Source organism: Canis aureus, chromosome 1 (assembly GCF_053574225.1).
Source record: "Canis aureus isolate CA01 chromosome 1, VMU_Caureus_v.1.0, whole genome shotgun sequence".
Lineage (NCBI taxonomy): Eukaryota > Metazoa > Chordata > Mammalia > Carnivora > Canidae > Canis > Canis aureus.
In genome coordinates, this window is record NC_135611.1 from 17,580,001 (window position 1) to 17,593,581 (window position 13,581).

Genomic DNA, 13,581 nt, shown 5'->3' on the forward strand with positions numbered 1-13,581 from the left:
GTTTTGGCTTATTACAATTCCAGAAGTACTTGATAAAAATCCACGAATTGCCAAGTACATTATTGGCTCACATTAAATAACGAAGAAGCCACTCTGAGGCTTCCCGGTTTTTTCTACCCTCTCTTTCCCAATTATAATTTCCCATGCCAAGTGATCATCAAAATACACATGTGGATAGTCTCTTGAAAATATACGCTTCTTGTTCTCAGTAAAGAAACCAGAGGCCTCTGGCTGGCTCAGTTGGGTCAGGAGTTGAACCGCCACATTGGGCATGGAGCCTACTATTAAAAAAAAAGAAAAGAAACCAAATCTCCTTGAAGAAATGGTTGGCTGTAGGGCTAGAGCGGGGAAAGCACAGAATGAACCAGGAATATACCAACAGAAGAAGTAAGGAAATCTCAATGACGAGACCTTGTAATTTTCAAGATCTGAACAAGTACCCACAACTTTTACTTTTTTATATACTATAAGGTTACAAAAGTACAGAATGTGTGATCTGACCTCAGATACCATCTCACTGAGGGGATCCTATTTTGAGGTTCCAGAAGACCCCTAAAGCAACAGAGAAAGAATGTCAGGAGGTATATGAGCCATAAAAATGTACATAAAATTCTCTGTATTTGTACATTTATGTGGGAAAGGGCTCACCGCTGGGATGCGATCGTCAGGATAATGATACTGACAAGCTCATCTTCCTGTTTTCGTATTTGAGAGTAGGGACACAGGAAAGATGAGAAGATGTCTGTGGTCAAAAAACTATTTAATGCCCAAACCTAGACGTGGCTAACACAATACCTCTTTCCAAATGGGCAACATCACAAACCACGGAAGTTACAATAACAAACAGATTTAGAACTTGTCCTCAAAGAGCTTTATGATTTAAAAAGACAGCTAAAACCTGCCCATAACAGAACAATAATATCAACGTTAGAAATTATCAATTTTATACTGGTTTCTCTGTATGGAAGTTAACAATCCTTTCTAAATGTGGCTGCTCTGGGGCTCCTGGTGGCTCAGTCACTTAAGCCTCCGACTCTTGGTTTTGGTTCAGGTCATGATTTCAGGGTCATGGGATCAAGCCCCATGTTGCACTCACGCTCAGCGAGGGGTCTGTTTGTCCCTCTCCCTTGCTCCTCCCCTTACTTGCATGCTCTCTCTCAAATAGATCAATAAATAAAATCTTAAGAAATAAATAAGTAAACACGGCTGCTTTTGCTCTAAAAAGAATGATCTGGTAAATTATTTTTAAGTTATTACATCTCTATCAATTTTTGTGGATTACCTACTCCAGATTTTTTTAATTATTTGACTTAATACTGGATTACAACAAATTACTTAAAAAAAAAACTCAAAAACCACTGAAAGTGGATACTGGATTTGTATTTGTAAAAATATATACATGCATTAGAGAAATAAAGACACTAAGCTACTAAATAAATACCTAGCATAGCTGGAACTATGTTTTTGGGTTTTGTTTTTGTTGTTGTTTTTGTCTTAAATATTTTATTTACTCATGAGAGACACAGAGAGAGAAGCAGAGACACAGGCAGGGGGAGAAACAGGTTCCCTGCAGGGAGCCTGATGTGAGACTTGATGCCAGGACCCCAGAATCACGCCCTGAGCCAAAGGCTAATGCTCAACCACTGAGCCACCCAGGTGTCCCTGGAACTATGTTTCTGAATCTTGAAGACAAAAGATCTTTGTTTTGATGAAGAACCCCATACAAAATATTTTTTTGTAAAAATTTTTTGGATGGGAATTCAGAAAAAAAAAAATCAGAAACAATTATTGAAACCGAAACAGGCCATTTTAAAAGAAACAGCAGTGAATTATCCTGACATAAATTTTTAATTCATGCCAGGTGGGCTTGCTCCTAACTCCACATCTTTTCTCCAGAATAACTGTACTAGTAGGAATAACACTAAAGCAAACTGGTGTATTGCGGTTGGCAGAATGTGTTACATTATCCTCAAAATTATCTCCCCTCCCCCCCCATGTGCATTCACTCTCAAATAAGTAAAAGCTTATAAATAAATAAATAAATAAATACATACATACATGCATGCATGTATGCATGCAGGTGGCATAGCAGCGTTTGTGCAGCATGCCCCACGTGAGATACAGCTAGCTGGAGGAAGGGGGTTCAGAGAAATCTCAGGAGCTGCCCGACAACCGAGGCTGGTGGGGATGCAGCTCTGCACATGAGAGTAATCATCAAGCTAAACGGAGAATTGCCTAAACAAAGATAAACAGGTGGGCTAGAAGGTATGAAATGCATGGTGAGGGGGCAGGCTCGGGAGAAGGAAGGAGGCGTCAAGTCAGGTCGGACACCAAGCTTTTGGTGGCAGCAGAGGCTGGGGACAGGCTCCGGTCTCCCCATCACACAGCCCCAGAGCATCTGTGAGTTATCCGAGAAGCTGAAACACTTGAGAAGGGGCTGGGTTTGGTGGACTGGAATGCAGGCAAGAAACCACAGCTAGAGACAAAGATGTGGAAGTTAGCTGCACATGTATATGGGAAGTGAAGCCACAGAGTAATTGAAGTTTCCCAGAGAGACGGGGGGGGGGGGGGGGGCAGAGCAGACTGTTCCCAGAACACAAGCCCAATGGCTGCTCCAGCAGTCGGGAGAAAACTGAGGAGAGTGAGCAATATTCAACACTTAGGGTAGAAAATGCTTTTGTAGGAAGACCTGCCAATCGTGTGAAATGCTGCAGGGAGGAAGGGTGGAGGGGTCAGTCAAGGTAACGACCGCAAAATGTCCAGTTGCTCCGACAGTAAGGAGGGGGGCGTGATGAGCGGACACTCCAAGGTGGCCCAGGGAGGAGGACACGACCCCGAAGTGCCACCAGCAAGTGCCTGCTCGGCCATCAGAAAGGCAGGGACAGAAATGGGCAGAGGGTGGGAGATTCGAAGTTTGGGGGTTAAACAGAAGGGAGGAGGTGAAGAGAATTCTCAACAGGAGGGAAGAAGAAAGGAATGGGAAGAGATGAGAAGCCTGCAGGTGGGTGGTCTGCAAGCGCAGGGTGCCCGTCCAGGTCAGAAGGGCACACACACGGGCTTCGGGTGCACGCTCAGCCCTCTGTTCATTTCGCTGCTTTATGAAGAGACTTCTTTCCTTCCCTTCTCCACCTCCCTTTAGTTCTCCTCCAGAGGCTGAGTGAGCAGCACTGCAACTGCAATTTAATCTGATCTGCCTCATTCCAAAAGGCAGCGCCTCAACTTCTTCAATGCTAATCCTAAAATCCTACTAAGCCCAACATTTCCTCTGGATGAATGGCCGCCTCTAATGGAAGTACACGCGCTGCACACAGCCCACCTGCACGCTCGGCAGGCTCAGGGCGGGGCTTTACGCTTCCCTCCTCAAGCAAATAGTGTGAGTGTTACATTTCATTCCACCAAATCTGTCTTGGAGCTGTCCCTTTATCTTATATTCTAGACCAATCACTGTCGGATGTGCAAGGTAAAGATAGTTAAAAAAGAAGAAGAAGAAAAAAAAAGATTTTTAATATGTTCTAAGATGGTTACAAAAACCTCAAATGTGTAAGAAATGAAAGCACTGGAACTAGACTGAAGTATGCTCCTGTTTTAGCATTTGTAAAACCCAGTTTGGGTGCCAAGAAAAAAAGGCTTTTCCTAAAATCACCACCTGAGGCTTGGAAAGATAACTACAGGTAATGTATTTATATAGTAGATTAACCAAGTACTGCCCCTTAAGAACCACCCAATATTTGCAATGACTACTGTAAGACGCCATGGCCCCCTTGGGGAGCCTAAAATTGAGATGATCACATACACAATGTGCTACTAGAGCCACGTGTGTTCTGTAGGTAATTTTTACGTGAAGAGACACTGAATTAAGTGTTGTCAGACCAAATAAAGCATCTTTTTGCATCGGGATCAATGCTCGACGATAAGTTCGTACCTTCTGGATGGCAGTGAGGTAAAACAAGTTACTCAAATAAATAGTAACAAGATCATCAAGGAATGCTTAGAACACTTAATTTAACAAACTTTTCAAGATCTGATGTCTATTAATTACAAGCCAATTCTTAGGTACTTTATACACAAATTCCCCAAGAAAAACGACTCAGTTTTATTGCCTTAAGTTAAAGCAATTAAGATGGTCTTTCTGAAAGCATGCTGTATCTGAACTGAATGACGGATCGAAGTGGCCCGAAGAGACACAGCTGGTATTAGGTGCCTCAGAATGCAATACAAAAAGGATATATCACCTATTTGTATCTAAAAATTCAACCTGGATCTAATCAAACTCCTAGGAATTATGAAATAAAGAGAAGCAAATTAAATAATGTCAAAAGGAAGCAATTACCCACATCCAGAACTGTGGATGACAAACTACAGGACATGTAACCCAATTATTTCCAAACAAAACAATATCAAGTTAAAAAATAAAATAAAATGGAGAGAAGGCTACTATAGAGTAAGAGATTTAAGTTATACAAAAGCCAAATGCGATGCAGATTCTTTCCGGATCCTGACTGGAACAAACCAACTTTGAGACTGCCGAAATAATATTACAAAATCGTCTTGCTATTTTCATGAGGTCTAATAATAGCCATGTAAAAAAATAATCCCGATTAGTTGATGTGTACTTATTATTTTAAAAAGAGAAAGATTTTTGTCTGTATAAATACTGCAACTCAGATTTTTCAGTGACTGAGTTACAGAGCTTCTTCTGGATCGTTTAAGGAAGGATGAGGTAGGCATCCTTCCCACTACCAAACTCAGGAAAAGAATCACATTAAGTCATACAAATACTCCTAACAGTTTCCAGAAACATCACTTTTTTTTTCTCCTCCTTTCTTCTTTATTTGTTAATTACTGGCAGAGCTGAGTCAAACACACAAGAGCTGGAGGTCCGCCAGTCCTGTGCTCTTCCTTGCACTAACGGGGTGGCCCTCTGCTCTTACCTTCCCGTGCTCCTTCCTCACGTGAGAAATGTAAACATCCCTCTGCGTGAACAAGCGGTCACACTCCCAACACGTCCACCCGGGACTGGCCACTTTCTTGGGTTCCATGGATTTTTTCACAGGTGATGGAGATTTCTTTTCCAATTTCTCTTTCCCGTTCATGGATCTGGTATCCTCTTTGTTTTGATTTGCTGAATTTTGAGTTGCAGGCTTAATGCTCAAAGGCAAGTTTATACCCAAGTTGGGAGGCCCTTCAATACTTTTCAATGTTCCATGCATAGACTATGTTACAAAAAGAAAAGAAATATATCTATCACAAATGGTTACCACTGAGAGAAGCACATGTGGACTATCTTAACACTTTACAGATATTCCAGTATGATTTTATTTTCATTCAGAGACATTGCTTATTAGAGCAAGAAGAAAACCTAAGCAAAATATACACTTAAAAAAAGATAGAGGGGAATTATCCTTTACCGTTGCTCTAAATTATCTGTTTCTGGTTTCAAAGAACTTCTGAAAGCTTATTTGCTTGTGCCATTTTTAAATTCTTAAAAGGGGGAGGAGGAGACGCCTTCTGTATGGAGTCCAAATTATTCCTGGCTGTCTATCCTTCCCCAGTGAAGGAGTGAGTCCTCTCTGTAACAGACTCTTTCTGGGAAAGAAAACTCTTTCTTTCCAGCTCCCCAGAAACGTGTGACTAGGCTGATGCACAAGTAGGTATTCAAGACCCCCAGCCAATCACCTCTGACAAACACCTGACACAAGAGCCAAGCTTTATCCCTCCCTTTCGTACCTTCCATGTTCTTGGGATACTTGCAAAAGTTTGGGTTTTTGTTGGGTTTTTGGGGGGTGATATCAATTATCAATATCCCTACATCCTATCCCAGTCTAGCCCTTCTTACCAATGCCACCCAGGCTTATGGACTGTACACAGTAGATACTCAAAAAGCCTCTTATAGCTAATTCAACCGTTTATCATCATAAACGTAACAGCCACAATAGCTGTCCCACTTAAGCTTACAGGATTCCAAATTCTACTGGGGCAAAATTGGTGCCATCTGATTCTAAAGGTCAGCGTGCTTTGCTTTGTGTTCTAGAAGCAGAGTCAAAAAAGGGGGCAGCGGGGGAGGAAGCAAGGAGTCTGTGCCTCGATGTAGAATTTATCTTTGAACAAAGCCTTCTCATGGGGTCAGACTTCAGGCTTAGTCCTGAACCTACAACCTACGGAAAGGCACATTTCCTCAAGGGCTCTATGTGAATCCCATAGATTCACACTGAAGAGGTCTCGATTCCATATTCTTTCCTAAGTGAGTATTCTTTCCTAAGTGAGTCAGAAGTGGTTCCCTCATGGTACTCTCCCCATCATACCTTCTCAGTCACGGTCACTTCTACCCAGAAGATCCTTAAAATGGTCTTTTAAGAAGGGCCTGGGAGAATGTCTAATGTTCTTTGGCAAGATGTGATCGTGTGACAGCCAAAACGCCACACGCGGGATTCTCTGCCACCTTGCAGGGCAGAGGCTTTTGGGTTTCAAACGGCCTTTTTCAAAACAGAAGCCAAGTTTTAACCTTTTTAACCATTTAAAACCCAAAGAAAACAAAACCCAAAATCTCTTAGTAAACTTTTCCTATGTTTTCGGCAAATACATTTTTACTAACTAAAAAGTTGAGGAGAGAGTAATGGATTATTCTTCTGTGGGATGACCTTATAGTGCAACACAAAGGCAGCAAAAAAGTTCTCTGCCTTGACAAGAAGGCCACATATGCTAAAATGGGAATTTCTAATTTGCTCGTTCCATCTTCACATCATGAAGTAAAAATAACATCGTTTATTAAAAACAAAGATCTTTTTTTAAATAAAAGAAATACAACTTAATTCTTCTTAATTCTTCTAGAACTGATTTTTCCTTAGGTCCTGTAACAACAAATAATTTAAACGTTTGTAACTTGAAGCTCTGCTTTAAATGTAAATGCCAACATGCATATAGGGATCCTACACAGTGAATAAACCTGCATTTTGGCAGAAGAAATGATACAAATTGGATTAAATTAGACAAATAATGATCTACCTTTAAATGAATATGTATGGGAGGGAAACACTGTTCCTTGCCCTGCTTTATCCTAACTTTCTCCTTGGGAAGCACAGGTATTAGGTCATATAAATAAAACTCACAAGAACTAGTACAGATCTTAAAAATAAAAACAAAAATAGGGTGCTCCTAAAACGTTATCTTTACTCTTACCCATCTCCCAAACACGTAAAGGCAGGAAATTTTAAATGTATAGAACATACGTGAAATGAGAACATAAGTGAATATTCCCACTGTTTTTTGTATCAGTAGTCTCATAAAGGTTCAGATGAATAAAAACAATTCTTTCGTCCTGTGGCCACATGATTTTGCCACTCCTCTTCAGTCTCTATTCTTGGAACCTTGTATTCCTCCAAATTCACTATTAACACAAGGAAGACCCTAACCACAAGGTCGATGACCCCACTTCCAGGTGTAAAAAGGAGTTCCAGAAAGCAAATACCTTAAAAGCCTCTTAAGAAGTAACTTTTTTTTCTTTTCTCTTTTCCCCCCTTATGAAATATGTTAAAATATTTGGGTCTAATTCCAAAGTCACTACATTTTTATGAGCGGTATTAGGGTTGGTTTTTTTCTTCTTTTTTTCCTGATTGTTCACTAAAGAAGTATTTGTTGTCCGGATAGTTTTATAGTGTTAGTGAAAACCTTTAAAATATCTTAAGAGGATTTTACTGTACTTCAAGCGATAATGATGAAGTATATCTCTCATGCAATGATTCATCCTAGTAATGCCACAGAGCCACTACCTCAGCCCGGCCACCAATGAGCAGACCCTCCAATGAGCAGACATCAGGTACTCTGCAATAGGTAGCTGTGCTACGTGAGCTCACATATGTTTAACACAGGAAATTTCAAGGATTAACAGTCTATTCATTTTTAACTAAGATGAGACTAGACTAATTCAGAGACCTGATTTGCTGTTGAAATTGACCTTTCTTAGATCCTTTATTAAAAAAGAGAAGAACTACAAGAAAGAAAGATGGAGTTCATGATATCGGGCCCGCTGGTGCTTTCTCTTTTTAAAAAAGTCAAGTCTTTTTAAGCTGAGAGCTGATGGATATTACCTCTTAATCACAAAGGAATAAAATTGCTTAACCTTTCACAGTGGGCACTTAGGAGGCTAGGACTAAGCACTGTCCTTCATGAGCTTACAAGGCTGTAAAGAGAGTTAGGTGCTCCTTTTGGGGGCTGGAGGGCGAGGGTTATCCAAACTGGACATTTACTCATTTCACTAACTGAACACATGCCAGGGACCAGACACTGTGCTGTAGCCAGCACATTTTACTGTCAATTTACATGCAACCTTGATAGGAAGAAAAGACGGGGGGGGGGGGGGGGGGGGGGGGATCTAGGGACATCAATTATAAAGTAAATTTAGCCACTTAAATAATTTCAAGGGAAAGCCTTCATTTTTCTAAATACACTGATATTTACAAGGAATTAAAACATAATTCATCAGAGTTGGCTGGCTATTTCTAAATCCTATACAACATGGACTGCTCAAAAAAAGTAAACTTCACAGTCGTCATTTTCACATGTACAAAAAAAAGAACCCTACCACTTTCTTTTTCTTTTGGAATAAGGGCATTCATTTGTTGCTCTACATTGATTTTCACGGTATGCACATCAGGGCTCAGGAATAAAAAGCACCAGTCAAGTGAGCATATGATGGCAGTAAATTGCTCTGTACCAACAACCAGCTTCCATCCCTTCCCTTGACAGCATGCATGCTTTCTCCTCATCCGCAGCTCGGCCTTGACTTGTGATCAATGAATGGCTCTGAGATTTACTTAAAGGACACAAGAGATGCGCACACACCTTGATATGATCCATCATGAGTTGCTTCTGTGCATATAAAAGAGAACAGTCTGGACACTTGAAAACAGACACCTTCTGGTTTTCGATGTGTTGGTCAAAGTGGCGATACAGCAGGGTTTGCAGGGTAAATACAGTGTCGCACATGGAACACTTATATATTATTCTAAAACAGAAGAAGTGCGTGGAAATGTCAGTCAGCCCTCATGTCTGAAGCCAAAGGAACCGCTACTTTTACATCGCATCTCAAGAATTCAGGCGGCAGAAGCAAGGAGGACACATAAACATGGTTAAAAAAATAATAATAAAAAATAAAAACAGTTTAGCTTTGAAATAAACTTTGGGAGGCAAATGGCATCACTTGAGTGCCAATCCACCTTAACATTTTGAGTAAAGATGCATTCCACCACATTTGCATTGAAGTCTAAATTAATGACCATTTTACCACTTATAGATCTATCACTGACACTTGTTTGTGCAAGATCTTCACTGGTTACTGTAACAGAGAGCAAAAGCGCTCTTGATTTCTTTCTTTCTTTTTTAAGTATTCTTTAAAAGAGCAAACAAGGACTGCAGCTGGACAGTGGTCCCCGAACTTGCAAAAGAATCTGCTAATGAACTAAGTGGGCCTGTTCAGCTCTGACTCCTGCACAACCTCTTACTTGTCCCAAGTTTTCTATGTTAGGAGCGACTTTACACTTAAACTGCAGTATTTCTCATATGTCCTCAATACGGAAAGCCATACACCAGTAAACAATTCTACACCCCCACCCCCCAAAAAAAAGAAAGAAGAGAAAAAAAGAAAAATTCACAGCACTGTTGCTTAAATACTTGAATGTCTATTGTGCTTAAAATGCTTAAAATGGGTGTACACTGTCTACTACAGATCATTTTTGTACCTGCCATTGCTGCTAGGCAGCTTTCTAAACTAACTCAGGAGACCTGAGCCTTTTGCACATAATCTCTTCTATCCAGCCATCAACACCTTCCATTGAAGCCCAGGCAGCAGGGAGAGTCCCTGGGACTGACCTCCACCTACAAGGTCTTCCCTGGTTGCTCAATATGCCATAGTAGGTCCCCTTCCTTCTGTGACTATCCTCCGGGGAGGCCTAGGGACACCTGTGCCTCCCCCTGAAGAACAGCTAAGAACCCACATAAAGAATCCTAGGGAGCAGCTCAGGAAAATGGCAGAGAAACACAGACTGAAGGGACAAGTCACAGATGGAAAAAAGCAGAGCTGAGATTCCATTTGCTATTTGCACAGCAAAGCCAAAGAAAGGAATGCCTCCTGAAATTGCAGGTCTTTCTTCCCAGAGTCTTTTCAAGAAAGCACTTCTCACTTTGTAGCTCTCGGTCAAAAACTCACAGATTTAGCTTTCTTTTCCTTTTTCCACATAAAATTATATGTTTAATTGGACCAAACAGCACATGTTTTTACAAGGTCTTGACATATTGGTAATGTAGCGCCGATCACAAGCACGCTTGGGCACGAAGGGTATTTTGGAGGACTTCCCTGTATGGCTAGCTCAGAGGAGGCACCCAGAGGATGCATCATCATTAACTGTACCAAGTGTGACAAGGATGTCCATTTGTTCACTATTATAAATAGCTTCGAATTGAAAATAGCCCAAACATCCAGTAATAGGAGTCGTTAAGTAAGCGCAACTATGTCTTTTTTTTTAAACAAATTATGCTACAGATAAGCACCAATGAATGGAAAGAGTCTCGTGGAAATTAAAACAACAGGGGAAAAGACAGTAAATACGATACGTCCACATTTTTTTCAAGGTGAGAAAAGATACAGAAGCTCACACAACTGTCATCGTCACTGCCGGATGATCCTACAAGTATTCTTACTGTTTTGCTTGTCTATAGTTCTTGATTTTTCTGTAATTAGCAGAGAGCAATAAGAAAAAAAGAACAGCCTCAGGAAAACAACAAAGATTTACTAGCTAGGCTAAGAATTTTTCTCAGGCTTCTATGCTTACATATTTAGAAATAACTATTTCATGAAAAATGGCTTGGCCCATTTTATTCATGCTACATTCCTTTGGGGAGGGGTTTTGTTTGCTTTGATTTTGTTTTTTTTCCTTTTGCTTTCCACTGACTAACAAATTAAGTATAAAAAAGGAGATAAACTATTTACTCAAGCATTTTTCTGAGAACAGTTTGCTGGTATGAGATTGGAACACCGCCCCGCCAACTGCTAATGAATATAAAGGGGGAGGGGGTGGCTTCATAGCGGAGAGGCCTGGCCGACACCAGTCTGTCTACATGGTGGAGGTCAGCATTGCCATTAGAAGCTCAGGTAGGCACTACGTGTCCCTGATGGGACACGAGGAGCCTCCTGCCAAGAGTGCATGTCCTGTGTCCAGCTACGAGAAAGCAGTGACAGATGAGGGTCACCCTGAGAACGAGGGGCCGGTAGCCTCTTTTGGATGGCCAAAGACATAAGAGGCGGAGGCGGGGGAAGAGCCAGCAACTGTTCCAGGCGAAAGAACCCTGATGAGACAGGATGATTAAATGCAAACCTGCTCCTGGATAGGACTTTGAATCCGAAAGGAAAAAAAAAACAAAACAAAACCACTTTTTCACCTCTTAGAAAAATTTTAATGGGACCCTACCCATTGGGCAGTAAGGTAATCAGCACCAACTTCTGCCTGGGAGGGGTGAATGGGGGTGACGTACGTGGGTGACCTTTTTGGGAGGAGAAACAGAACATATTCTAATATTTATGTCGTGCTGCCCCATGATTCCTAAACATGAAAGAGAAAAGGAGAGACAGAGAAAGAAACAGTGGGAGGAAATGTCAGGAATAGAGACAACTGGGGAATCTGGGTGAAGGGATGTCAGAGTCTCTCTCAATTTTTCTGTAGGATAGAAACTATTGAGAAATGTTAAAACGGTGCTCATGTTAAAAAAACAAAGAAAACAAAGCCTGAATAAATGAACCTCACAGACATAAGAGATAGAACATGAAGATGGAGCAAAGTCCCTGACTACAAGGGAAGAAAACCACAAGAAGCATCCAGGCAGGGGACGGAAGACGTGCAGGAAAGGCTCGGGCACGGTGTGGCAAGAGAACAGAGAGAAACACGGTGTGGCTGGATCCCCAGGCTGTGGGAACACTGGGGGAGGTCCTGTCGAGTTGTAAAGAATTCTGAAAGCCAAACCTGTACATTTGATTGAATCCTACCCTAGTTGCAAGACTGAGGGAATGGTTAGATACGCAGACTAAGGGGAGAGGGGAAATGGGATGAGGAGGGGACTAGAGAGAAGAGGGGAGGGGAAGAGGTTAAAAAGAAAAAGGGGGGCAGTGGATAGAAAGCTAAGACCAGGGATCCCTGGGTGGCGCAGCGGTTTGGCGCCTGCCTTTGGCCCAGGGCGCGATCCTGGAGACCCGGGATCGAATCCCACATCGGGCTCCCGGTGCATGGAGCCTGCTTCTCCCTCGGCCTATGTCTCTGCCTCTCTCTCTCTCTCTGTGACTATCATAAATAAATAAAAATTGAAAAAAAAAATATTAAAAAAAAATATTAAAAAAAAAAAAAAAAAAAAAAAAGAAAGCTAAGACCAGGGTATCTGGGTGGCTCAGTCAGTTGAGCATCTGACTCTTGATCTCAGCTCAGGTCTTGATCTCAAGATCATGAGTTCAAGTCCCGTGTTAGGCTCCATGTTGTGCCCAATTTAAAACCCTGAATACAAGAGCCTACTTAGTAAAAATAATAAAAGAAAGAAAGAAGAAAGCTACAAACAAATACCCACACTCAGGTCCAACTTAAAGTCACCTAACCTCTCCAGAATAGTGTGCAACCCTTGAAACAAACGTAAAAAAGAATGGAATCAAAGATTCTAAGCTCTGAAATCACTGCCACAAACCTTTGTTACCACTGACTGAATCCAGCTAAGTGCCAAGCACTGTCCTGAACAAGCCGCACATCTCCAGAAGGTGAACCATTTCACAGCCAGGCTCAGAAACGAGAGACTCTACTTCAAGTTGCACAGAACCCAGGGCCATGGTTCAACCTTTCAACCTCATCTTCATGTGACTCCAAAGCCCTTCACTGTGCCGCCGTTGTAATTCTGTACACACTTTACTTCTTAGAGGCAGGTTCAAAAACTGTGTGTCTTATATAATTCTAGACTCTGGAGTTCTCTCTTTTCCATTTATATGCATTTAGAGTGGCAAATAAAAGGCAGGCACAAAACAGCAAAAACACCTGCTGTTCATCAATTGTCAAGGAAAAGATGAAAATAGACACAAACCTCCATCACCTCAAAATCCAGGAATGGGTGTTTAAAATGATCTGGGATTACCCAGAAAAGATTAAAGAATGTTCACCATTTTAAGACAGCAGGGTAACAAGCCTGACCACATGCTGAAACACAGCACTGCAACAGTGCCTGGCACTTAAGAAACACCATAGATGTTAAATAAAAATCTTTAAAAGAAAAAAAAAAACGGAAGTAAAATCTTGCGCTGTGCTTTTTTTCATTTTGAGGTGCTGGGACTATGGGACTTTATGGCTATATTTTTAGACCTCCATGTAGTCTCTACAGAAAATGGGAGAGGGTTATTTTTCTATTCATCTTTAAAAATCAATACACATTGTGTGCATAATGATAAGGCATTTATTTGCATAACCACCTATTAACCAAATTCTGCTAGGAGATTCCTATACCTGCGTCTCCACTGTCATCAGGGCTACTGATTTGGGGGGCTAACATAAAATAGAACAGAGTCAA

The 13,581-nt window shown here is 41.3% G+C and overlaps 1 protein-coding gene across 7 annotated transcripts in view; it reads right to left on the bottom strand.

Annotated features, from left to right (window-relative positions):
• ZNF532 (zinc finger protein 532) overlaps positions 1-13,581 on the bottom strand; it is a 106,212-nt gene that overhangs the window by 23,030 nt on the left and 69,601 nt on the right. For 5 of the 7 annotated variants that reach the window (XM_077891569.1, XM_077891579.1, XM_077891586.1 and 2 more), the window contains 2 exons: positions 8,839-9,001; positions 4,932-5,213 (listed from right to left, as the gene is read on the bottom strand). The exons of the other annotated variants lie outside the window; for them this stretch is intronic. In XM_077891569.1, the coding sequence (XP_077747695.1) occupies positions 4,932-5,213; positions 8,839-9,001 (445 nt within the window). The remainder of the gene's footprint in view (positions 1-4,931; positions 5,214-8,838; positions 9,002-13,581) is intronic. 7 annotated transcript variants of the gene reach the window in all.